Raw genomic sequence first — 26395 nt, forward strand, 5'->3', positions numbered from 1 at the left:
TAAACCAAAAACATGAATCAAAGACGAACATCAAAGGATGTAAGGTAACACTCACCAAATGGTAAGAAAATAACAGAGGCAGTCCTCTATTTCACCATTTTATTGTCTGGCATCAGTCATTAAGGTTTCTGAAGAAGACCACCCGGCCAAGTTAATGACTGATGCCAAACAATGAAATGGTAAAATAGAGAATTGTGTCTTTTTTTTCATTTGATGAGTGCTACCTTACATCCTTTGATGTTCTTCTTTAATAATAATAATAATAATAATAGTAATAGTAATAATACCAATAATAATAATAAGAAATAATACATAATAATAATAATAATAACAGCCTAATAATGATAATAATAATAATAGCCTAATTATAAAAGAGGCCTAATAACAAATAACAATTACAGGCACAATACTATCAATAGTAATGCTGATAATAGGCTATTAATAACAAAATGCTTCTAGTAAAAGCTTGGCTGAAAAAGGGTTGGTCTATGGCAGAAGCCCCCCAGAAAAGGCATGGTCTAAAACAAAAATCTCCAAGGCCTAACTAGCCTAACGTTAAGGCTTTTTTCTTCTTCAAAAAATCAAAATGAGTAGTCCTAGTCCATTAGGCTACTCAACAAAGAGGGGCTAAAACCCTGGATTTGACATTGCCGACGCTGCAGGACCCTTTGCGCATTATAGATCCTTCTGATTGGGACTGTTGGCTCCCTCGCAACTTCTGCAATCACCCCCTGTCGGAATTCTGCACGGTGCACCATTTCTCCGTCAGGGGGATGCACGTGTTCCCCAACATCGTGCACAATAATGTTAGCATCCACGTCCTCCACTTCAAATCTATTTGTGATCAGTGGCACTCTACAGTTCCACCTCCAGCACCTCCATCTAATGGTGTCTTGATTGGTGCGGTGCTTCTGATATCTGAAGTTCTCATGTACCAACACTTTGCCCCCTCGATCACCATCCATAACTATCGCCATTGTTTGTCTTCTTGTAGGCTAGTAAGCACATGACAGTGAGTCCACGAGTTATCACCGATAACAACCGATTGTTGCAAATTGTTGCAAGTTGGCGGGCGGTTTAGACATTGGTGAATTTTGATCATGTGGTTTAGAACGCCAGGAAACTTGCGTGCAGATGACCACACATCCACGACAAGTCTTAAATATTTCCAAACTCGAAATCATGTGTGCATTTGGCTATTTATAAATTATTTTTCGAGCAATATGTGTTTTGTGATTCAGCTTTAGCGTTGTTGATTAGCCTTTCATTCATATTTTGTCAAAAAGGCGTATTCATTAGCCTAGGCCCATGTCCCGTTATTTCTGTAGCATACAGCATCTTAGAATCTTAAGAGACCAGGCAGATATTGTTATTATTTTATTGTTATTACCATGCCTTATTAGCCTACTTTATAATTATAAATATTTCAATTATCCGATTTTTAGCATTTCTAATATAAGGCTATATTGTTATTATTATCCTTATTATTATTATTATCATCATCATCATCATCATCATCATCATCATTATTATTACGCTATTATTATTATCATTATTATTGTTCTGATCCGTTATTCCCACCTATATGCTTATTTAGGTGTCATTGATTATAAATGATCAGGCACACCGTTATTACACAATGCCTAACGTGGCTTGCTTTATTCCACCGTATTGCAAGACTGCCCGAACAATATTCCTCGCGCTTCTCCCACGTCAACAGGTGACGTCACATACATACGGGTGCCCTTACATGCAGAACCGGTACATGACAATTATTATTATTATGTTATTATTATTATCATTACAATTATGATGCTTAAAGGGCCTTGCTGAGCAGATGGTTTCTATCTAATATCTGTCAGATGCTTTTCCCAATAAGCTGGTGTGGTTATGATGGGAACGACGGCTTTCTAGGGAACATAGAAGAAGTGGGTCGGAATTGGCCTCTTGTCGGTATCAGCCAGCTTTTGCAGGAGTCTATCCCTGGTACAATGCGCTAGACCTCTGGGAGATGGACTGCTGAGGACGGAACACAACACCTATCCTCAGCTCCCAGCACTTCTCGCACAATGTGCTACTCATACGCTGAGTTGGCGGCACCCGGGATCGAACTCACGACCTTGCGATCCATAGGCGAGAGCTCTACCGACTGAGCTATGCCCGGGTACAGTTGCTCAAGGAACATAGGCTTACTATATTACATTCAGACACAGACGAGCCAGCTCACCTACTCGGCGAGGCGCATTTTCCTCGGTAAGTGACACATTTCGCGCATAAATATCAGAGAACTACCGGGGTGGGTTATGCGCCCAAATATAGGCTATAGCCTAATAAGTTGAAATTGGTTTAGTGTCGAAAGTTTCCACATACTTGAGCCAACCTGGACTTTGTGAATTCGTTTTTGTGATATAAAAATAGAAATCGTATGATTCATTGTCTTCTTAATAATCTGCCCTAAATAATGCATTATTGAAAATGCACTTTTTGCGCCAAACAGCGTCAAACCTGCTGACCGGGGAACATAGGACCTTTCTTTATAAAAAGGGTCCTATGTTCCCCGGGTGCCCTAGGGGAACATAGGACCCTTTTTATAAAGAAAGGTCCTATGTTCCCCTGCACATACAAAACGGGGAACATAGGACCCTTTTGGGGAAAAGTGGGGAATACAGGGCCCTCTGTATACAAAAAGGTCCGATATTCCCCGGTCTCATACAAAGCGGGGAACATAGGACCCGGGGACTATAGGACCCGGGGAACATAGGGAGGACCCCCACGACTTGGACCCAAAGACATTGTGGATTTGAAACATTTAGCCAACAAAATTAGGAAACGTGTGCGTGTGAGTGAGTGAGTGAGTGAGTGAGTGAGTGAGTGAGTGAGTGAGTGAGTGAGTGAGTGAGTGAGTGAGTGAGTGAGTGAGTGAGTGAGTGAATGAGTGAGTGGGTGAGTGACTGAGTGAGTGAGTGAGAGAGAGAGGGTGAGAGAGTGAGAGTGAGTGAGTGTGAGAGAGAGAGAGAGAGAGAAGAGAGAGAGAGAGAGAGAGAGAGAGAGAGAGAGAGAGAGAGAGAGAGAGAGAGAGAGAGAGAGAGAGAGAGAGAGAGGGTGAGAGAGAGTCAGTGAGTGAGTGAGTGAGAGAGAGAGGGTGAGTGAGTGAGTGAGTGAGTGAGTGAGTGAGTGAGTGAGTGAGTGAGTGAGTGAGTGTGTGAGTGAGTGAGAGAGAGAGAGAGAGAGAGAGAGAGAGAGAGAGAGAGAGAGAGAGAGAGAGAGAGAGAGAGAGAGAGGGTGAGAGAGAGTCAGTGAGTGAGTGAGTGAGAGAGAGAGAGGGTGAGTGAGTGAGTGAGTGAGTGAGTGAGTGAGTGAGTGAGTGAGTGAGTGAGTGAGTGAGTGTGTGAGTGAGTGAGAGAGAGAGAGAGAGAGAGAGAGGGAGAGAGAGAGAGAGAGAGAGAGAGAGAGAGAGAGAGAGAGAGAGAGAGAGAGAGAGAGAGAGACATAGAACTTGGTATGTGGGATGGGATGCTGCTGCTGCTGGTGCAGTGTGAGCTGTTGATGGCCCTCAACCCGTTCTCCACATTCCTCCCATGTGCTTGCAGATAAAGGCCGACATGCTGGAGAAACAAAGCCTGCTTTGACTGAAGTTCTGTCCCCTTTGCTACAGCAGCTTTAAATAAAGTACCCCGGTGACAACACTCGTCCATGTGTCTCATTAATGGCCATTAATACAGTTACACAGTTGTTGTGTGTAACAACTGTGTAACTGTATGTAACTATGGACGTATGTATTATGTGTACAGTATGTCACATACTTTAGACATAATACATACGTCCATAGTTACATACAGTTAGATAACTGACCAAAGATAATTTAGATAATCGGCCAAATACAATTAGGGAGAAAAAGAAGGACAACCCTCCCCAAAAAAATACACATACTGTATGTGTAAGTATGAAGATAAACTTGTTTTCCGATGTGATGAACTTGTATTTGGCTGTACAGACTGTGTGGGAACAAAATTCATTAAGTAAGGACAATTAGGCATCTACCTATCTATCTATCTATCCATCCATCTATCCACCTATCTATCTATCTATCTATCTATCTATCTATCTATCTATCTATCTATCTATCTATCTATCTATCTATCTATCTATCTATCTATCTATCTATCTATCTATCTATCTATCTATCTATCTATCTATCTATCTATCTATCTATCTATCTATCTATCTATCTATCTATCTATCTATCTATCCATCCATCCATCCATCCATCCATCCATCCATCTATCTATCTATCTATCTATCTATCTATCTATCTATCTATCTATCTATCTATCTATCTATCTATCTATCTATCTATCTATCTATCTATCTATCTATCTATCTATCTATCTATCTATCTATCTATCTATCTGTCTATCCAACCATTCAACCATCTATCTATCTATCTATCTATCTATCTATCTATCTATCTATCTATCTATCTATCTATCTATCTATCTATCTATCTATCTATCTATCTATCTATCTATCTATCTATCTATCTATCTATCTATCTATCTATCTATCTATCTATCTATCTATTTATCTATCTATCTGTCTATCTATCTATCTATCTATCTATCTATCTATCTATCTATCTATCTATCTATCTATCTATCCATCTAGCCTTGTTTTAACGTCTGTTTCTGTTGCTGAAACATTTAGTCTCCGGGGCGCCGGGTGGCGTAGTGGTCTATTCCGTTGCCTACTAACACGGGGATCGCCGGTTCGAATCCCCATGTTACCTCCGGCTTGGTCGGGCGTCCCTGCAGACACAACAGGCCGTGTCTGCAGGTGGGGAGCCGGATGTGGGTATGTGTCCTGGTCACTGCACTAGCGCCTCCTCTGGTCGGTCGGGGCTCCTGCCAGGTGAAAAGCAGCGGCTGGCGACTCCACATGTATTGGAGGGGGCATGTGGTGGTGTGCAGCCCTCCCCGGATCGGCAGAGGGGGCGGAGCAGTGACGGGGACGGCTCGGAGGTGTGGGGTAATCGGCCAAATACAACCAGGGAGCAAAAGAAGGAAACGTTTCAAACAAACAAATAAAAACCTGTCTCCTCAAGATGTCTGAGGTGAAGAGCTGGTATCAGTATGTATATATTGGGTAGAAGTACTTTGTATGAAGCTCAACAACTTGTGTATCCACAGCTGGCCATGCCGGAAGTAGTCAGCAGTCTTGATCCAGACGCTCATCACATCGTCCGCTTCCATGAAGGCTTTTTCTATCGCGGACTAGAGTGTCTGGTGTTTGAACAGCTACACATGAGTCTCCTCGACCACATGAGACAGACACACTTTACACCTCTGTCTCTGAATGAGATTCGTCCCATCACAGTGCAGGTACAGTGACACGTTAGACTCTCGGCTTGTTCGTCTGGCACACCTTGAATCTACTGGGAAAATGAAGGACCGACTATGACACGGTGGCCAACGTGCCCAGTGTGGTGAGTGTGGCGACTCCTGTCTTATTCCTGCCTCTCCGTCTCCAGCTGGCCACCGCCTTCACAGCTCTGAAGAGCATCGGGCTGATTCACACAGACCTGAAACCAGACAACATCATGCTGGTGGACCAAGTCAGTCAGCCGTTCAGGGTGAAGCTGATTGACTTTGGTCTGGCTGTTCCCTCCTCTGAGGTTCAGCGTGGCAGCATCTAGTCCATGGGCCAGAGCCCAAAATTTCCTATTTCGGTACACTCAAGGTGGCAAAACTTACTTATAATTTTTGAAAGGATCCATGTCTGTAGATGATATTTTGGTATGATAACCATTCCTGAGTGGCAGCTGTATCACAGTTATCAGCTCATGAAGTTAACCACCCCCTAAAGTAAATTGCATTTTAGACGCTGGTGCATATCCTGGTTTAGCCTCATGGTCAGGACATTTTTCAATGTTCTATAATATTGTCTTTGGTATCATTTTAAAGGGGACCTTCTTAGCTTTCATTCAAGCCCTGTTGTGGATATTTCTCACAAATATAGAGGTCACTTGAGCTCTTCAATCCGTCAATAACACACATCTTTCTGCAATGTTCGCCTAAACTACTACTTTCTTTTAGCCCTGTGGCATCTAGGAATATCAGGGACACAAAACACAAAAACTGGAATACTCACAGGACTGTAAAGATTCAGGAAATGTATAATATACCTATACTATTTCATTGTGTGAGGTGATTGTGAACCTTAAATTAGAAGGGCATTATTACTAAGAAACTAACTAGACCAAAGCCAGTTAGTCCATGGGTCAGACCAGATATCGATATCACCCAAGGTGACACAACTTCGCTGGTGCCATTTTATTTGGTATACTAACAGAAGTAAAATAATACATGATAACCTTTCCAAATGAGCAGCTATGTCATTTTTCTTTCAGGAAACCTGTTTCTGTGCCTCTCACAATTGTGTATTTGCCCAGATTTTTACAAATATAGCATTTCAACACCCCTGGTACTGATTAGCCTAGCTTAAACTCTGGGACAGTTCTTAGTTGGCCAACAACCAAGGATAACCAGTACTGTGTACTTCCATCATTGTGCTAAGCTAGGCTAACGTGCAGCCAGATAGCTTTCTACTAAACACATATAGAGGAAACTGGTATCTATCTTCTTGTCTCACTCCGGAGAAGATTGTAAGCTAATTTCCCATAATGTTAGCATGTTCTTTTAATGTATATGTTAATATGATTAGTTAAAGTGGCTACGAGGAACTTTCATCTTGTGTTGATTTTAGCGGCCTCATGTGGACAAAATACAGCTGTTGCATAGCAACTAGGTAATGTATCTATTTGTGGCTATGTAAGATAAATAATGGTAATATGACGCTGGTGAAGCAAAGTAAACTTTGTTTTAGTAGTGTTCATACACCTAAGTTACATGTATTTGTTTGTATGTGGCAGGTGAAAACTGACTGAATATGGCCACTGGTGAACAAGCAAGTTTTTACCCAATACCAAAGCGCCCACGGGTGGAGTGCATTATCCACTGTTCTGATGATACAGATAAGCTGGTTTCACTACAAAGTGTCGACTCATGGAGAACTCTGCTCAGGGCAGCTCAGATACGAAATCATGCACCAGTTTTGAAACTGGCAAAAGACATTCCTGAGGGACAGATTCCAGCAATGTACTATCACAGAAAGTGTCGCAGTATCTTCATTATGAAGCAAATTCTTGATGGCCTCCTTGCAAAAGAAAAGAAAAGTTGTGTCTCTGCTGAAGAGAAACAATCTAAGAGAGTAGCTCGACATGCTCCAAGTACATCTAGGACTTATGATGCAGAGTGCATATTTTGTCAGAAAAACAGCAAATATTCCAAGAGACAGAATACGAGAGAAGTACTGGTGCAGTGTCGAGAACTGCGAGCTGATGCAAAGATCAGGAGTGCAGCCACAAAGAAAAGGGACAGCAGAATCCTTGCCATTGTGAGTAGAGACCTTGTAGCAGCTGAAGGGCACTACCACAGGTCATGCTATAGACTTTACACCAAAGAAGAGGTTTCCAAAGGAGAGGTTGCCAGCAATGAAGATGATGATGCTGCAGCCCAGTATGAAGCTGCTGTGAATAAGGCATACAATGAGCTGTTCCTCTTCATCAGGATGGAGCTTTTTGGCAATCCTCAAGTGATGACAATGACTGATCTCTCTTCTAGACTGGTAGCTTCAATGAACTCCCAAGGCATTGCCCAAGTCAAGGAATCAACCAAGAAGCACATAAGGCGAAACCTGGAGAGTGAGTTTGCTGGAGCCTTGCAGATATTCCCTGATGAGAAAGGAAAATCCCTCCTCTATCCCGATAACTTGTCCATGAGGGAACTTGCCAAAGAAAATCAGTCTCTCAAAAGGGAGCTGCAGACCCTGAAAAGTGTCAGTGCACAAGATGTTATAGCCAAAGCAGCCATCAAATTGAGAGCAGACATTAAAAGTCAAGATGTTCCTCAAACCTGGCCGCCTGAAGTCAAACCAGAAGCAGAATGTCCTACCATTCCAGAGTCGCTCATTATCTTCCTGTACTCTTTACTCACAGGCTCAAATGATCCTGATCATGCATCCCAGAGAGTGCAGTGCCTTCTGCAGTCATTTGGCCATGACATAGTATATGCAGTGACATGTGGAAATACCAAGCCTTCCAAGCACATTGTTCTGCCATTCAGTGTCAAATCGTTGACAGGAAATGTAGAGTTGATAAACATCCTCAACCGACTTGGTCACAGTGTGTCCTATTCACAGATGGAAGAGATCAACACTGCCCTGTGTCTCCAGAAACTCTCATCATCAGGGTGTGGCATTGAATTTCCAGCTAACATCCATCCTGGCATATTCACAACTTTAGCCTGGGACAATATCGACCGTCTTGAAGAAACTGTCAGTGGTGAGGGAACATCTCACAGAGTCAATGGGATTGCTGTGCAAGCAAAGCCAGTCAACCCACTTCCTGTCCAACCCATGCCCACTGTTCCCAAAACAAAGAAGAGAAGCATTGATGGACCCCCACCAATGTTACCAACTTACAATGCTGGACAACGGGTAGGGCCACCACAAAGCAAAAAGTCAGATGCCGATACTGCAGCCAATACTAAGCTTGCCAGAGAGAAAAACCTTCTTTGGGCCCTAGCACGCATGTCACAACAAGAAGAACAGTCAGTCAGCAGCTGGACAGGCTTCAACAGCCTGACTCGAGGAGAGATGACGGTTATCCCTGACAATATAGGCTATCTGCCTACCATCAATGCTCCAGCGACACAAATGTCTACTGTCAACGAGGTGCTTAACCAGTCACTGAGCATCATGCAGTGCTTAGGCCTGAGGAAGATTGTCTGTGTCTTTGACCAAGCCCTGTATGCGAAGGCTGTCGAGATCACATGGAAACACCATGACAAGTTCCATGATATCATCGTTAGGCTTGGGGTATTCCACACCATCTGCACAATGCTGGCAATAATAGGAAAGCGTTTCCAAGATGCTGGACTCAAAGACCTCTGCATTGAGTCTGGCATGATTGCAGAAGGCTCAATTGCTGGTGTTATGGATGGCCGCAAGTACAACAGGGCAGTGCGACTACACAAGCTCCCGTATGAGGCTCTCATGCGACTGACCTTGAATGGTTTCCTGTCCTGGTTGGAAGAAACTCACAGGAATGACATGGTTCACCTGAATGAGACACTGAAGACCATTGACAGCCTTGGGAAAGAAGTCTCACAACATGCTTTGAAGGAGGTCCTCGAGAACAGCTCTTGTACACGCATCATGGATCTATTTGAAGTCTACCGTGAGTTCCTTAGAGGTGGAAACGGCAGCCTCTCGAACTTCTGGATGTCCTATTTGGACATGGTTGAAATCTTGTTGGGGCTCATCCGAGCATCCAGAGAGGGAGACTGGATGCTACACTTGGCTAGCATTCGAGCAATGATCCCATGGTGCTTTGCTTATGACAGGATGAATTATGCACGCTACCTCCCCTACTACTACGCCCAGATGTCTGAGCTGCCCATCACACACCCAGATGTGTACACAGAATTCATGGAAGGAGGCTTCTCAGTCCAACTGGGCTCCACCAATCCCTTTGGCCGAATCCCTGTTGACCAAGCTATAGAAGAAACGGTGAACAAAGACACCCAAACAGCTGGAGGAACAAAGGGATTCAGCTTGAAGCCAGGAGCTGTGACCAAATATTATCTCACAGCTGAGTATAGAAGCATGTACCTCAGACAGCTGAGAGACCTGACAGGTCAAGGCAGGTGCAAATGGTCTCATCCAGATCTACAGAGTCCAAGGATCAAGAGAGATGAAGCAGATGTCCAGTCTCTCATGGACCTTATGGAGAATAACTGGCTCAATCCTATGTCCCCTGATGAGATTGATTTGGTTAGCCTCTCCACTGGCAACATGGCTCCACCTGATGTGACCATAGATCTCTTGAGAGCTCTTGAGAAAGGAGAAGAGGCCTACCAAGCATTCCAGCAAACAAGGTTAGATGCAGACCCACCACCTGTGAAATTCCACGACAAGATGACCAAGCAAAGTCTGAAAACATTCTCCAATGTCAGCACAAAACAAGCTCATGGAAAGAAAGCACAGGATGTGGTTCTGAAGGCAGATAGAAACCTTTTCAGTCACATGATCCTGGTGGCTGAAAGCAGGAAGGTGAATCTGAAGGATGTCCTTGCCTACCCATTGGGCCCACTACCATGGGCACTGGCAAATGCTGATGGGTCCTTACGAAAAACAAACAAGGCTGCACTTGCCAGAGAGCTTGAAAAGAATGTATCTCCTGCAGAAGACATCCCAATCCCATCTACTTCCATCATTGATGGGATGAGCCTGGTCCAAAAAATGAATGGCAACAACAAAACCTTTGCACAGGTGGCAGAGTCAGCCTTGACCCAGGTCCTCCATGAGGGAGCACAGAGTGGGAGGATTGATGTTGTTTTTGATGTCTATCACCAGACTTCGATCAAAGATGCTGAACGACTGAACCGGGGTGGAGACATCACTCTCCAGTACAAGAATCTTGCAGGGGGACACCACGTCCAGCAGTGGAGAAAATTTCTGTGCAGTTCCTCCAACAAGACCAGTCTCATCAAGTTTCTGGTGGAAGAGTGGAAACTCCCACGATACAGAGCTATGCTGCATGGCAAGGTGTTGTACATGACCTGTGAGGAAACCTGCTACAAGTTGACAGAAGATGGGTGTGAGGAAGCAGCAGAACTGCACTCCACACATGAAGAAGCTGACACCCGTCTGCTCCTGCATGCATTGCATGCAGCAAATGCGGGCTCAAAGTCAGTTATCATCACAGCTGAGGACACTGATGTCATGGTGCTTTGTCTTGGCTTCCAGAAGGACATCACCTGTCCCATCTACCAGAAGTGTGGGACTCAGAACCGCACACGGTTTGTCGACATCACCAAACTGGCAAGTTCACTTGGAGACAGCATCTGTGACAGCCTAATTGGCTTACATGCCTTCACAGGCTGCGACACTGTCAGTGCATTCGCTGGTCGAGGGAAGCTGAATGCCCTGAAGACAGTGAGAAAGCACACTTCCTGCCAAGAGACTTTTAGTCAACTGGGACAGACATGGAATGTGAGCGATGAGCTGTTCCAGAAAATTGAGCAGTTCACCTGTCGGATGTATGTTGCTAATAGCAGCACTGCTGAGGTGAACAAACTGCGTTACCAGCTCTTCTGCACCAAAAGGGGAGAGGTTGAGTCCAGCCAGCTGCCACCATGTAGAGACTGTCTCTTTATGCATGTTCAACGAGCCAACTATCAGGCAGCAATATGGAAGTGCTGTCTGCAGGCTAACCCTGTGGTGCCAAGCCCTACTGAGTATGGATGGACAGACGATGAAGGCAAGCTGGCCATTTACTGGATGCGCTCCCCACCTGCACCAGATGTGCTCTTGGAAATGCTAACATGCAAGTGTGTGCATTCATGCAAAATGCCAAGCTGCATGTGCCTGTCAAATGGACTTCCATGCACAGACATGTGCAGGTTACAGACCTGCAGTAACCAAAAACAGCAGGATGGTCCAGAACTGGACTTTGAACTTGGGGAGTCAGATGATGAGAGAAACGAGCAGTTTGATGAATGACAGTGTGATGATTCTGATGGTATTACTGTGGTAGTAGTCTATTGATGCACAGGATGTTGATTCTGGACTTGGTTACCCAGAGCTTGATAACAATAATGTAACCATATTCACATATACCCATTACCCTACCCATTACCATTACATATACCCACTAATGATATGGGATTACATGTATCATTGACTAAGTATATGTAAATGTCAATGTTGTTTAAAATATTAAAATAGTTCATTACCTCACTATGGTATTCCTTTTTATCATGTATTTTGATTGTGTATTTAAACAAATGTATAGAGACCAGTTTGTGACCTAACTGGCTTTGGTCTAGTTCTCATTTAAGGCTCACAATCACCTCACACAATGAAATAGTATGGGTATATTATACATTTCCTGAATCTTTACAGTCCTGTGAGTATTCCAGTTTTTGTGTTTTGTGTCCCTGATATTCCTAGATGCCACAGGGCTAAAAGAAAGTATATAGTTTAGGCGAAAAATGCAGAAAGATGTGTGTTATTGACGGGTTGAAGAGCTCAAGTGACCTCTATATTTGTGAGAAATATTCACAACAGGGCTTGAATGAAAGCTAAGAAGGTCCCCTTTAAAATGATACCAAAGACAATATTATAGAACATTGAAAAATGTCCTGACCATGAGGCTAAACCAGGATATGCACCAGCGTCTAAAATGCAATTTAGTTTAGCGGGTGGTTAACTTCATGAGCTGATAACTGTGATACAGCTGCCACTCAGGAATGGTTATCATACCAAAATATCATCTACAGACATGGATCCTTTCAAAAATTATAAGTAAGTTTTGCCACCTTGAGTGTACCGAAATATCGTCTGGCCCATGGACTAATCCTTCAGCCTCCTGGTTACAGGTGAGCAGTACTGAGACCTGAAGGGTCCAGCAGTGTGTCTGCAGTTCTGCTGGACACCAGAAGCTGCAGTTGTGCTACTCTTCCATACTGATGAGGAGACATGTTAGATCTGATCATTCTCAGCTGGTGAGCACATTCAGGACTGATTTCTGTTCATTTATTTATTTAACCTTATGTGACCAGGAAGGTCTCTCGAGATTGAAAATCTATTTTTTGAGGGAGACCTGGCCAAGACAGCACACCACAATCACAAAAGCATGTTAAGACATACAGCAGATACACAAATGGAGAAAACAGAGCTATATCAAGCTTAGGAAAAGCAGTTTCACTCTTCCCTACACCCTCTTTTATTACAGGTGGGGGTGATGGGGGAATTCATCTACAAATGTGTGATTTTGTTTTGTGGGTCCTTGGTAATGTTTGCTGTCTTTGGTCCTTGTCTCCCCACCTTTAGGGCACCAGAAGTTGTCTTGGGCCTCCCCATCTCAGAGGCAATAGACATGTGGTCCCTTGGCTGTGTCATGGCAGCGATGCTCTGGGGAAGACACCTCTACCCTTCTTGGAAAGAGTTTGACATTGTAAGTCACCTGATGTCCCTCACCAGCTGCTTCATCACACACACAGAATCTCCCAACCCACTGTTGAAGCTGAAGGTGGGTTAACGTGATGTTGTGTTGTCTCTCCAGATGAGAGCCATTGTGGCGACACAAGGCATGCCGGCAGATCACTTGTTGGATGCTGGTTTGAGGACGAGGTGTTTATTCACCAGGGACTCAAACCATCAAACCTGGAGGCTCAAGGTAGTGTATCATAACAACTTCCTGCTTCAGCTGCTCAGAAAACACATCAGATAAGTACCAGGTGAAACTGCTGAAAAGGTTTCAAAGATTATTTCTTTTAGCTGCCATGGGAGTACTTCCAGGACACAGGGAAATCGCCCCGGTGCCCCAGCAGGTTTAGGTTGGGCTCCCTTGATGTCCTGTTGAAGGTAAGTGGTGCCGCTGGTACTGGTTTCTTCTACAAGGGATGACTCAGTTGAGAACCGTCACTTTGCTCCTCTAACATGAGCCAGGCATTTTCTTTTGACTTGACTGACTTGTGGGTTGTGTGGTCTCTAAATCCAGTGCAGACCTGAGGGGGCGGACGAGCACTAGGAGGAAGACATCCGGGCATTTGTTGATCTGCTCAAAAGAATGCTCAGCCTGGATGCTGCCCAGAGAATCACCCCCAGCCAAGCTCTGAGACACCGCTTCCTCAGCATGACCCACCTCGCTGCTATGGGCCACCACCACCGCTCCAGGTGAGTGGCTGTGTGTGTGTGTGTGAATACATGTCCATTTTAAATGCTAATTCTATTTCTTCTATAACATGGGTCTTATTTCTCTAGTTGTCCATCGTGCATATCAGTTGTGATATTTTTCTCACCAACTTCGTTGTCACATTGTCAAGGTTCTGGACACGGGGCCACCGCTGGCCTCCGCTTCACAACTGCGTCTTATGGGGCAAGTGAATATGAGCGCCAGACATGTTTTAACAAGTCCAGCTGAACCCAGTTATCTCACCACATATTCAGAAGTTAAGACCACCCCGAGATCCCAGAAAGCTGCGTGGGTTATTCTGGACACAAAGTTAGTAGGAGAAACGTGTCACCACTCATCTGGTGCCGGGACCAGACTACACCAATCCAGCCCGATTCTGACACGACTCTGTTGTTGCCAGCACGTTTCCAGCATCAGGCCTGATTATGAACATGGGGAAGGACGAACGGGGGTCTTGACCCCGTGTAGTGTGACATGATGGAAGAACAGCGACGTGGCGTCTGGACGCTCCACGACACCCCGACATAAAGTCCAGCATGTCAGAATTGATCTTCTGTTCCTGCCTCGTCCCACATCTCCTACGACGTGTTCCCTGAGTGTCGCCAGTCTCCGGGCTTTCAGGAATGACCGGCCTATTTAAATACCCTAGCTAGCAGTAACCATCAACTAACTACCCTGCCAGAGCAAATGAAAAGCCATAGATGATGGGAAGTCATGAAGACAGTGTAACTCAGCACCAGCTCTTCTTTTGTTTTTTTGTTTCTTATAGCCTGAAGGACGGGATCAAGCTTGTGTTCAGTTGGACCATAAGTGGCTGTTTTAAAGCTGTGTCTCGCTGTGGTCCCGTGTCCACAATCACAACAATGCAGCCACTGATTAAAATATCATAACTGATATGCACAATGGCAAAAACTATAAAAGTGAGAGCAGAAAGGATTGGTCCTTCAAGGTGTTTCATTCATAAAGACATAGTGATGTGGATTCATTGATTCATTCCCTGATTTATTCACCAGTTGATTCATTGATTGATTGATACATTATTTGTTTTGTATCCAGCGTGATGGACTCCTTTGACATCATGTCCATCTGCCCACTCTCAGAGTCATCTTGGGGGTCTGAGATCAATGAAACCTGCAGCCAGCAATACCAGAACCCCATGACCTCCCTCACAGATGCTAATGGAGGAGGAGATGATAAAGAGGAGGGTGACATCGAAGGAACTGATGATAAAGAGGAGGGTGACATCGAAGGAGGAGATGATAAAGAGGAGGGTGACATTGAAGGAGGAGATGATAAAGAGGAGGGTGACATTGAAGGAGGACATGATAAAGAGGAGGGTGACATCGAAGGAGGAGATGATAAAGCGGAGGGTGACATCGAAGGAGGAGATGATAAAGAGGAGGGTGACATCGAAGGAACTGATGATAAAGAGGAGTGTGACATCAAAGGAGATGATAAAGAGTCGGGTGACATTGAAGGAGATGATCAAGAGGAGGGTGACATGGAAGGAGGAGATGATAAAGAGGAGGGTGACATCGAAGGAGGACATGATAAAGAGGAGGGTGACATCGAAGGAGGAGATGATAAAGAGGAGGGTGACATGGAAGGAGGAGATGATAAAGAGGAGGGTGACATCGAAGGAGGAGATGATAAAGAGGAGGGTGACATCGAAGGAACTGATGATAAAGAGGAGGGTGACATCGAAGGAACTGATGATCAAGAGGAGGGTGACATCGAAGGAGGAGATGATAAAGAGGAAGGTGACATCGAAGGAGGAGATGATAAAGAGGAGGGTGACATGGAAGGAGGAGATGATAAAGAGGAGGGTGACATCGAAGGAGGAGATGATAAAGAGGAGGTGACATCGAAGGAACTGATGATAAAGAGGAGTGTGACATCAAAGGAGATGATAAAGAGGCGGGTGACATTGAAGGAGATGATCAAGAGGAGGGTGACATGGAAGGAGGAGATGATAAAGAGGAGGGTGACATCGAAGGAGGACATGATAAAGAGGAGGGTGACATCGAAGGAGGAGATGATAAAGAGGAGGGTGACATGGAAGGAGGAGATGATAAAGAGGAGGGTGACATCGAAGGAGGAGATGATAAAGAGGAGGGTGACATCGAAGGAACTGATGATAAAGAGGAGGGTGACATCGAAGGAACTGTTGATAAAGAGGAGGGTGACATCGAAGGGGGAGATGATAAAGAGGAGGGTGACATCGAAGGAGGAGATGATAAAGAGGAGGGTGACATCAAAGGAACTGATGATAAAGAGGAGTGTGACATCAAAGGAGATGATAAAGCGGCGGGTGACATTGAAGGAGGACATGATAAAGAGGAGGGTGACATCGAAGGAGGAGATGATCAAGAGGAGGGTGACATGGAAGGAGGAGATGAAAAAGAGGAGGGTGATATTTGAAGGAACTGATGATAAAGAGGAGGGTGACATCGAAGGAACTGATGATAAAGAGGAGGGTGACATCGAAGGAGGAGATGATAAAGAGGAGGGTGAAATGGAAGGAGGACATGATAAAGAGGAGGGTGACATCGAAGGAGGAGATGATAAAGAGGAGGGTGACACCGAAGGAGTAGATGATAAAGAGGAGGGTGACATCGAAGGAGGAGATGATAAAGAGGAGGGTGACATCGAAGGAGGAGATGATAAAGAGGAGGGTGACATCGAAGGAGGAGATGATAAAGAGGAGGGTGACATCGAAGGAACTGATGATAAAGAGGAGGGTGACATCGAAGGAGGAGATGATAAAGAGGAGGGTGACATCGAAGGAGGAGATGATAAAGAGGAGGGTGACATCGAAGGAACTGATGATAAAGAGGAGGGTGACATCGAAGGAGGAGATGATAAAGAGGAGGGTGACATCGAAGGAACTGATGATAAAGAGGAGGGTGACATTAAAGGAGATGATAAAGAGGAAGGTGACATTGAAGGAGATGATCAAGAGGAGGGTGACATGGAAGGAGGAGATGATAAAGAGGAGGGTGACATCGAAGGAGGACATGATAAAGAGGAGGGTGACATCGAAGGAGGAGATGATAAAGAGGAGGGTGATATGGAAGGAGGAGATGATAAAGAGGAGGGTTACATCGAAGGAGGAGATGATAAAGAGGAGGGTGACATCGAAGGAACTGATGATAAAGAGGAGGGTGACATCGAAGGAACTGATGATAAAGAGGAGGGTGACATCGAAGGAGGAGATGATAAAGAGGAAGGTGACATCGAAGGAGGAGATGATAAAGAGGAGTGTGACATCGAAGGAACTGATGATAAAGAGGAGGGTGACATCGAAGGAGGAGATAATAAAGAGGAGGGTGACGTCAAAGGAGGAGATGATAAAGAGGAGGGTGACATCGAAGGAGGACATGATAAAGAGGAGGGTGACATCGAAGGAGGAGATGATAAAGAGGAGGGTGACATCGAAGGTGGAGATGATAAAGAGGAGGGTGACATTGAAGGAGGACATGATAAAGAGGAGGGTGACATCGAAGGAGGAGATGATAAAGAGGAGGGTGACATCGAAGGAGGAGATGATAAAGAGGAGGGTGACATCGAAGGAACTGATGATAAAGAGGAGGGTGACATCAAAGGAGATGATAAAGAGGAGGGTGAAATGGAAGGAGGACATGATAAAGAGGAGGGTGACATCGAAGGAGGAGATGATAAAGAGGAGGGTGACATGGAAGGAGGAGATGATAAAGAGGAGGGTGACATGGAAGGAGGAGATGATAAAGAGAAGGGTGACATTGAAGGAGGACGTGATAAAGAGCAGGGTGACACCGAAGGAGGAGATTATAAAGAGGAGGGTGACATGGAAGGAGGAGATGATAAAGAGGAGGGTGACATGGAAGGAGGAGATGATAAAGAGGAGGGTGACATGGAAGGAGGAGATGATAAAGAGGAGGGTGACATGGAAGGAGGAGATGATAAAGAGGAGGGTGACATGGAAGGAGGAGATGATAAAGAGGAGGGTGACATCGAAGGAGGAGATGTAAAAGAGGAAGAGAACATCAAAAGAGAAGGTGGTGTAGAGGAAGGGAACATCGAAAGAGAAAATGATGAAGATAAGGGAGACACTGGGGACAGTGAGAAAGAGGGGCACATCCAAAGAGAAGGAGTTGATAAAGAGGAGGGTGACATCGAAGGAACTGATGATAAAGAGGAGGGTGACATCAAAGGAGATGATAAAGAGGCGGGTGACATTGAAGGAGATGATCAAGAGGAGGGTGACATGGAAGGAGGACATGATAAAGAGGAGGGTGACATGGAAGGAGGAGATGATAAAGAGGAGGGTGACATGGAAGGAGGAGATGATAAAGAGGAGGGTGACATCGAAGGAGGAGATGATAAAGAGGAGGGTGACATCGAAGGAACTGATGATATAGAGGAGGGTGACATCGAAGGAGGAGATGATAACGAGGGCGGTGACATCGAAGGAGGACATGATAAAGAGGAGGGTGACATGGAAGGAGGAGATGATAAAGAGGAGGGTGACATCGAAGGAACTGATGATAAAGAGGAGGGTGACATCGAAGGAACTGATGATATAGAGGAGGGTGACATGGAAGGAGGAGATGATAAAGAGGACGGTGACATCGAAGGAGGACATGATAAAGAGGAGGGTGACATCGAAGGAGGAGATGATAAAGAGGAGGGTGACATCGAAGGAGGAGATGATAAAGAGGAGGGTGACATCGAAAGAGATGATCAAGAGGAGGGTGACATGGAAGGAGGAGATGATAAAGAGGAGGGTGACATAGAAGGAGGAGATGATAAAGAGGAGGATGACATCGAAGGAGGAGATGATAAAGAGGAGGGTGACATCGAAGGAGGAGATGATAAAGAGGAGGGTGACATCAAGGGAGATGATAAAGAGGAGGGTAAAATGGAAGGACATGATAAAGAGGAGGGTGACATCGAAGGAGGAGATGATAAAGAGGAGGGTGACATCGAAGGAGGAGATAATAAAGAGGAGGGTGACGTCAAAGGAGGAGATGATAAAGAGGAGGGTGACATCGAAGGAGGAGATGATAAAGAGGAGGGTGACATGGAAGGAGGAGATGATAAAGAGGAGGGTGACATGGAAGGAGGAGATGATAAAGAGGAGGGTGACATCGACGGAGGAGATGATAAAGAGGAGGGTGACATTGAAGGAGGACATGATAAAGAGGAGGGTGACATCGAAGGAGGAGATGATAAAGAGGGAGGTGACATCGAAGGAGGAGATGATAAAGAGGGAGGTGACATTGAAGGAGGAGATGATAAAGAGAAGGGTGACATTGAAGGAGGACGTGATAAAGAGCAGGGTGACACCGAAGGAGGAGATTATAAAGAGGAGGGTGACATGGAAGGAGGAGATGATAAAGAGGAGGGTGACATCGAAGGAGGACATGATAAAGAGGAGGGTGACATCGAAGGAGGAGATGATAAAGAGGAGGGTGACATCGAAGGAGGAGATGATAAAGAGGAGGGTGACATCGGAGGAGATGATAAAGAGGAGGGTGACATCGAAGGAACTGATGATAAAGAGGAGTGTGATATCAAAGGAGATGATAAAGAGGCGGGTGACATTGAAGGAGATGATCAAGAGGAGGGTTACATGGAAGGAGGAGATGATAAAGAGGAGGGTGACATCGAAGGAGGACATGATAAAGAGGAGGGTGACATCGAAGGAGGAGATGATAAAGAGGAGGGTGACATCGAAGGAGGAAATGATAAAGAGGAGGGTGACATTGAAGGAGGACATGATAAAGAGGAGGGTGACATCGAAGGAGGAGATGATAAAGAGGAGGGTGACATCGAAGGAGGAGATGATAAAGAGGAGGGTGACATCGAAGGAACTGATGATAAAGAGGAGGGTGACATCAAAGGAGATGATAAAGAGGAGGGTGAAATGGAAGGAGGACATGATAAAGAGGAGGGTGACATGGAAGGAGGAGATGATAAAGAGGAGGGTGACATGGAAGGAGGAGATGATAAAGAGGAGGGTGACATGGAAGGAGGAGATGATAAAGAGGGAGGTGACATTGAAGGAGGAGATGATAAAGAGAAGGGTGACATTGAAGGAGGACGTGATAAAGAGCAGGGTGACACCGAAGGAGGAGATTATAAAGAGGAGGGTGACATGGAAGGAGGAGATGATAAAGAGGAGGGTGACATGGAAGGAGGAGATGATAAAGAGGAGGGTGACATGGAAGGAGGAGATGATAAAGAGGAGGGTGACATGGAAGGAGGAGATGATAAAGAGGAGGGTGACATCGAAGGAGGAGTTGATAAAGAGGAGGTTGACGTCGAAGGAGGAGATGATAAAGAGGAGGGTGACATCGAAGGAGGAGTTGATAAAGAGGAGGTTGACGTCGAAGGAGGAGATGATAAAGAGGAGGGTGACATCGAGGGAGGAGATGTTAAAGAGGAAGAGAACATCAAAAGAGAAGGTGGTGTAGGGGAAGGGAACATCGAAAGAGAAAATGATGAAGATAAGGGAGACACTGGGGACAGTGAGAAAGAGGGGCTCATCCAAAGAGAAGGAGTTGAAAAGAAGGGAGACAGGAGAGAAAATGGTGGAGGGGAGCAGAAGAAAAGTGAAGGAGCAGGATGTAGAGACAAAATTGGTGGAGAAAAAGATGAAGGGTTGAAAAGAGAAAGTAAAAAAAAGGAGGAAGAGGAAGATGGAGAAAGAGTTGGAGAAGTAGGAAGAGGAAAGGAAAAGATGAGGAAGAGGGGAAGGAGGAGAAAGCAGAGGAGGCGGAGGAGCAGAACAAAGAGGACAAGATGAAACAGAGCACATTGATATCCCCACCAACTAAAACTCATATTCCTACTCCTCCTTCCCCCTCCTCACTGTCACCCCCTCTCCTTCGCCCCTCGGCCTGTCCTCCATGCTGCACACTCCTCTGACCCAGCAGACGTGTAACATACATGTCTAAGTGTTAAATGTAAACACTGAGCCTACGTATCCATGTTACATAGTCATGTGCATGTTGGAGCTGGACGTGCTCGGTGTCAGCACTCTCCTCAGAGCTCCTGAGTCGTCCTGCTGGGAGGACGTCCTCTGACATACCTGCCCTGAGACAGCTGGACGTGCTCGGTGTCAGCACTCTCCTCAGAGCTCCTGAGTCGTCCTCCTGGGAGGACGTCCTCTGACATACCTGCCCTGAGACAGCTGGACGTGCTCGGTGTCAGCACTCTCCTCAGAGCTCCTGAGTCGTCTCCCTGGGAGGACGTCCTCTGACATACCTGCCCTGAGACAGCTGGACGTGCTCGGTGTCAGCACTCTCCTCAGAGCTCCTGAGTCGTCTTCTTCCTGGGAGGACGTCCTCTGACATACCTGCCCTGAGACAGCTGGACGTGCTCGGTGTCAGCACTCTCATCAGAGCTCCTGAGTCGTCTTCTTCCTGGGAGGACGTCCTCTGACATACCTGCCCTGAGACAGCTGGACGTGCTCGGTGTCAGCACTCTCCTCAGAGCTCCTGAGTCGTCTTCTTCCCGGGAGGACGTCCTCTGACATACCTGCCCTGAGACAGCTGGACGTGCTCGGTGTCAGCACTCTCATCAGAGCTCCTGAGTCGTCCTCCTGGGAGGACGTCCTCTGACATACCTGCCCTGAGACAGCTGGACGTGCTCGGTGTCAGCACTCTCCTCAGAGCTCCTGAGTCGTCTTCTCCCTGGGAGGACGTCCTCTGACATACCGGCCCTGAGACAGCTGGACGTGCTCGGTGTCAGCACTCTCCTCAGAGCTCCTGAGTCGTCTCCCTGGGAGGACGTCCTCTGACATACCTGCCCTGAGACAGCTGGACGTGCTCGGTGTCAGCACTCTCATCAGAGCTCCTGAGTCGTCCTCCTGGGAGGACGTCCTCTGACATACCGGCCCTGAGACAGCTGGACGTGCTCGGTGTCGGCACTCTCCTCAGAGCTCCTGAGTCGTCTCCCTGGGAGGACGTCCTCTGACATACCTGCCCTGAGACAGCTGGACGTGCTCGGTGTCAGCACTCTCATCAGAGCTCATCAGTCGTCCTCCTCGGAGGACGTCCTCTGACATACCTGCCCTGAGACAGCTGGACGTGCTCGGTGTCAGCACTCTCATCAGAGCTCCTGAGTCGTCCTCCTGGGAGGACGTCCTCTGACATACCTGCCCTGAGACAGCTGGACGTGCTCGGTGTCAGCACTCTCATCAGAGCTCCTGAGTCGTCTTCCTGCTGGGAGGACGTCCTCTGACATACCTGCCCTGAGACAGCTGGACGTGCTCGGTGTCAGCACTCTCCTCAGAGCTCCTGAGTCGTCCTCCTGGGAGGACGTCCTCTGACATACCTGCCCTGAGACAGCTGGACGTGCTCGGTGTCAGCACTCTCATCAGAGCTCCTGAGTCGTCCTCCTGTGAGGACGTCCTCTGACATACCTGCCCTGAGACAGCTGGACGTGCTCGGTGTCAGCACTCTCATCAGAGCTCCTGAGTCGTCTTCCTGCTGGGAGGACGTCCTCTGACATACCTGCCCTGAGACAGCTGGACGTGCTCGGTGTCAGCACTCTCCTCAGAGCTCCTGAGTCGTCCTCCTGGGAGGACGTCCTCTGACATACCTGCCCTGAGACAGCTGGACGTGCTCGGTGTCAGCACTCTCATCAGAGCTCCTGAGTCGTCCTCCTGGGAGGACGTCCTCTGACATACCTGCCCTGAGACAGCTGGACGTGCTCGGTGTCAGCACTCTCATCAGAGCTCCTGAGTCGTCTTCCTGCTGGGAGGACGTCCTCTGACATACCTGCCCTGAGACAGCTGGACGTGCTCGGTGTCAGCACTCTCCTCAGAGCTCCTGAGTCGTCTTCCTGCTGGGAGGACGTCCTCTGACATACCTGCCCTGAGACAGCTGGACGTGCTCGGTGTCAGCACTCTCATCAGAGCTCCTGACTCGTCTTCTTCCTGCTGGGAGGACGTCCTCTGACATACCTGCCCTGAGACAGCTGGACGTGCTCGGTGTCAGCACTCTCATCAGAGCTCCTGAGTCGTCTTCCTGCTGGGAGGACGTCCTCTGACATACCTGCCCTGAGACAGCTGGACGTGCTCGGTGTCAGCACTCTCCTCAGAGCTCCTGAGTCGTCTTCTCCCTGGGAGGACGTCCTCTGACATACCTGCCCTGAGACAGCTGGACGTGCTCGGTGTCAGCACTCTCCTCAGAGCTCCTGAGTCGTCCTCCTGGGAGGACGTCCTCTGACATACCTGCCCTGAGACAGCTGGACGTGCTCGGTGTCAGCACTCTCATCAGAGCTCCTGAGTCGTCTTCTTCCTGCTGGGAGGACGTCCTCTGACATACCTGCCCTGCGACAGCTGGACGTGCTCGGTGTCAGCACTCTCCTCAGAGCTCCTGAGTCGTCTTCCTGCTGGGAGGACGTCCTCTGACATACCTGCCCTGAGACAGCTGGACGTGCTCGGTGTCAGCACTCTCCTCAGAGCTCCTGAGTCGTCTTCTTCCTGGGAGGACGTCCTCTGACATACCTGCCCTGAGACAGCTGGACGTGCTCGGTGTCAGCACTCTCCTCAGAGCACCTGAGTCGTCTTCTTCCTGGGAGGACGTCCTCTGACATACCTGCCCTGAGACAGCTGGACGTGCTCGGTGTCAGCACTCTCATCAGAGCTCCTGAGTCATCTTCTTCCTGCTGGGAGGACGTCCTCTGACATACCTGCCCTGAGACAGCTGGACGTGCTCGGTGTCAGCACTCTCCTCAGAGCTCCTGAGTCGTCTTCCTGCTGGGAGGACGTCCTCTGACATACCTGCCCTGAGACAGCTGGACGTGCTCGGTGTCAGCACTCTCCTCAGAGCTCCTGAGTCGTCTTCTTCCTGGGAGGACGTCCTCTGACATACCTGCCCTGAGACAGCTGGACGTGCTCGGTGTCAGCACTCTCATCAGAGCTTCTGAGTCGTCCTCCTGGGAGGACGTCCTCTGACATACCTGCCCTGAGACAGCTGGACGTGCTCAGTGTCAGCACTCTCATCAGAGCTCCTGAGTCGTCCTCCTGGGAGGACGTCCTCTGACATACCTGCCCTGAGACAGCTGGACGCAGGACGCTGTACATCAGAATGTCCAGTCAGTCCTGGCTCATCCTGGCTTCCCCCTGTCCAAGGCCTTCAAGCTGCTTCCGTCTGGCCACAGATACCACCTGCCACCACGCAGGACCAAGAGACTCAACAAGTCCTCTGTCCTGGCCGCCATTAGCCTTGATTTACTGTTCTGTGTCTGATGGACACTTGTTGATGAACTGCACACAAGATAAATATGATGAATTCATTGATGAGTAGTGCAGAAAGGGTCGGCTTCAGTAAGTTTAAACCTCCTCCTACTCCTTTGTGAGCAGGTTATATTTAATTTGTGTTGTTTATGATCATTTATTTATTGATTTTGTTGCACAGGTTTATTCATTTCACTTGAATATTGTTTTGTCTATATCCTTTTTGTGTTTTTGGTGTTGTTGTTGTTTTACATGTTCCAAATAAAGCAAATGAAATGAAATGGTTGTGTGTTACTGCTGGCTGTGCAGCAGACTGGCCCTCAGGGATGAGGAAGACCTGCTTGGACCTGGACCTGATGGTTTGGTTCTGACACTCGCTGCCCGACCTGACTCACACATACATGTGAGTTGCACACGCGCACGGTTGACTCGGGAGGGGCAATGTGCCCCCTGAAAACACCCAACACCCCAGTGGGAGCCCCCAAACATGAAGAGCCCTGTTCTAAAACACCACCCATCACACCCCGGAGAAGAATCAGGAAGTTACGTCATCATCTAAACAGGTGGAAGACTTTCCTGAAGCTACACCCAGGATTTAAACATGGCAGCATGTGTCATGGCTTATTTTCTGAGCCAACTGATGGGTACTGGTCATTATTACACCCAGTATGCACCCAGTATACACCCAGTATGCACCCAGTATACTCCCAGTATACTCCCAGTATACACCCAGTATGCACCCAGTATGCACCCAGTATACACCCAGTATGCACCCAGTATACTCCCAGTATACTCCCAGTATGCACCCAGTATACACCCAGTATGCACCCAGTATGCACCCAGTATATACCCAGTATACACCCAGTATGCACCCAGTATACACCCAGTATACACCCAGTATGCGCCCAGTATACACCCAGTATGCACCCAGTATGCACCCAGTATACACCCAGTATGCACCCAGTATATACCCAGTATACACCCAGTATGCACCCAGTATATACCCAGTATACACCCAGTATGCACCCAGTATACACCCAGTATACACCCAGTATGCACCCAGTATGCACCCAGTATACACCCAGTATACACCCAGTATGCACCCAGTATGCACCCAGTATACACCCGGTATGCGCCCAGTATATACCCAGTATACACCCAGTATGCACCCAGTATACACCCAGTATACACCCAGTATGCACCCAGTAGGCGCCCAGTATACACCCAGTATGCACCCAGTATGCACCCAGTATACACCCAGTATGCACCCAGTATGCACCCAGTATGCACCCAGTATACACCCAGTATACACCCAGTATGCACCGTACAGCCCATACTATGGGCTCCAGAGTGCCACCAACATTTTTAAGAGTGCGACTGAAAAAACGATAGGTGGCGCTGATGCTCCCGATGCTGCTCGGGGGAACACCGAAATCTCTTTCCGCAACCGCAGCATCTCTCTGTGTTCACCTGACGGTGTCGTGGTCTAAACCAATAAGAGACAGCGCGCGGGCGGGTCCTCGCCTCTGATTGGCTGTGGTCCTTTTCACTGCTCTAAGCAGTGTCACTTCAAACAATGCGAGCGAGCTGAGCAGGCTGAGCGCCGGAGACCTTGGACGGGAGAATAACAGCCTATAGGTCTACACCAGCGTTTCTCCACCCTCTCCTCCAGGAGGAGGAGCACTTGTCATGCATGGTGTAGACCTCCCCCTGCTCCAACACAGCTGATTCACATGATCACCTCGTTATGAGCTCCCGAAGCTGCCTCATAACGACACTGATCATTTAAATCAGCTGTGGTGGAGCAGGGGGAGGTCTACACCATGCATGACAAGTGCTCCTCCTCCTGGAGGAGAGGGTGGAGAAACGCTGGTCTACGCGACAACACGAGTGAGAATGAAGAGAGGTGGAGCCATTGAACGTTTTTTCATTAAAAGCACCAACACCTTTATTTTGACATGTTTAAATGTTTTAAATGTTCAATTTAAGCTCAGTGTAGCACGTTAAACACTTTATTTTTCTTTATATATTCTTCATATATATATATATATATATATATATATATATATATACACGTATATATTCTTTATATATTGTGTTTAAAATAAAGACAAGCTTTTTCTACACCTTATTGTATTAAAACATCATTCACATTATATGACAGAAGAGCGATAAAAAGGAGACCTTTTGGTGTTAAAGGCCACGCAATGGAAAATGTGGTGCACCTAAAAAAAGGGAGGCGCACCAGTGGAACCCCTGCAAAAAGCTAGTGGAGAGCCCTGAAGAGTACATCTGTCTCCACCTTACAATGCTTATAAGGGTGGGGTACCTGCAGTCACTGTATT

The 26395-nt window shown here is 47.0% G+C and overlaps 1 protein-coding gene and 1 pseudogene across 1 annotated transcript; one reads left to right on the forward strand and one right to left on the reverse strand.

The window, feature by feature from the left end:
* LOC130131448 (protein FAM184A-like) overlaps positions 1-5692 on the forward strand; it is a 187850-nt pseudogene extending 182158 nt beyond the window's left edge.
* An 11061-nt stretch (positions 5693-16753) lies between these two features.
* Positions 16754-17938, reverse strand: LOC130131449 (uncharacterized; the record flags this gene model as incomplete). Its single annotated transcript, XM_056301125.1, is given in 2 exon segments — positions 16754-16801; positions 17852-17938. Coding segments are annotated over 2 exon segments (135 nt in total), but the record flags the coding sequence as incomplete, so codon positions are not given.
* Positions 17939-26395: the final 8457 nt, after the last annotated feature.

The sequence above is a fragment of the Lampris incognitus genome, chromosome 21 (genome assembly GCF_029633865.1).
Source record: "Lampris incognitus isolate fLamInc1 chromosome 21, fLamInc1.hap2, whole genome shotgun sequence".
Taxonomy (NCBI): domain Eukaryota; kingdom Metazoa; phylum Chordata; class Actinopteri; order Lampriformes; family Lampridae; genus Lampris; species Lampris incognitus.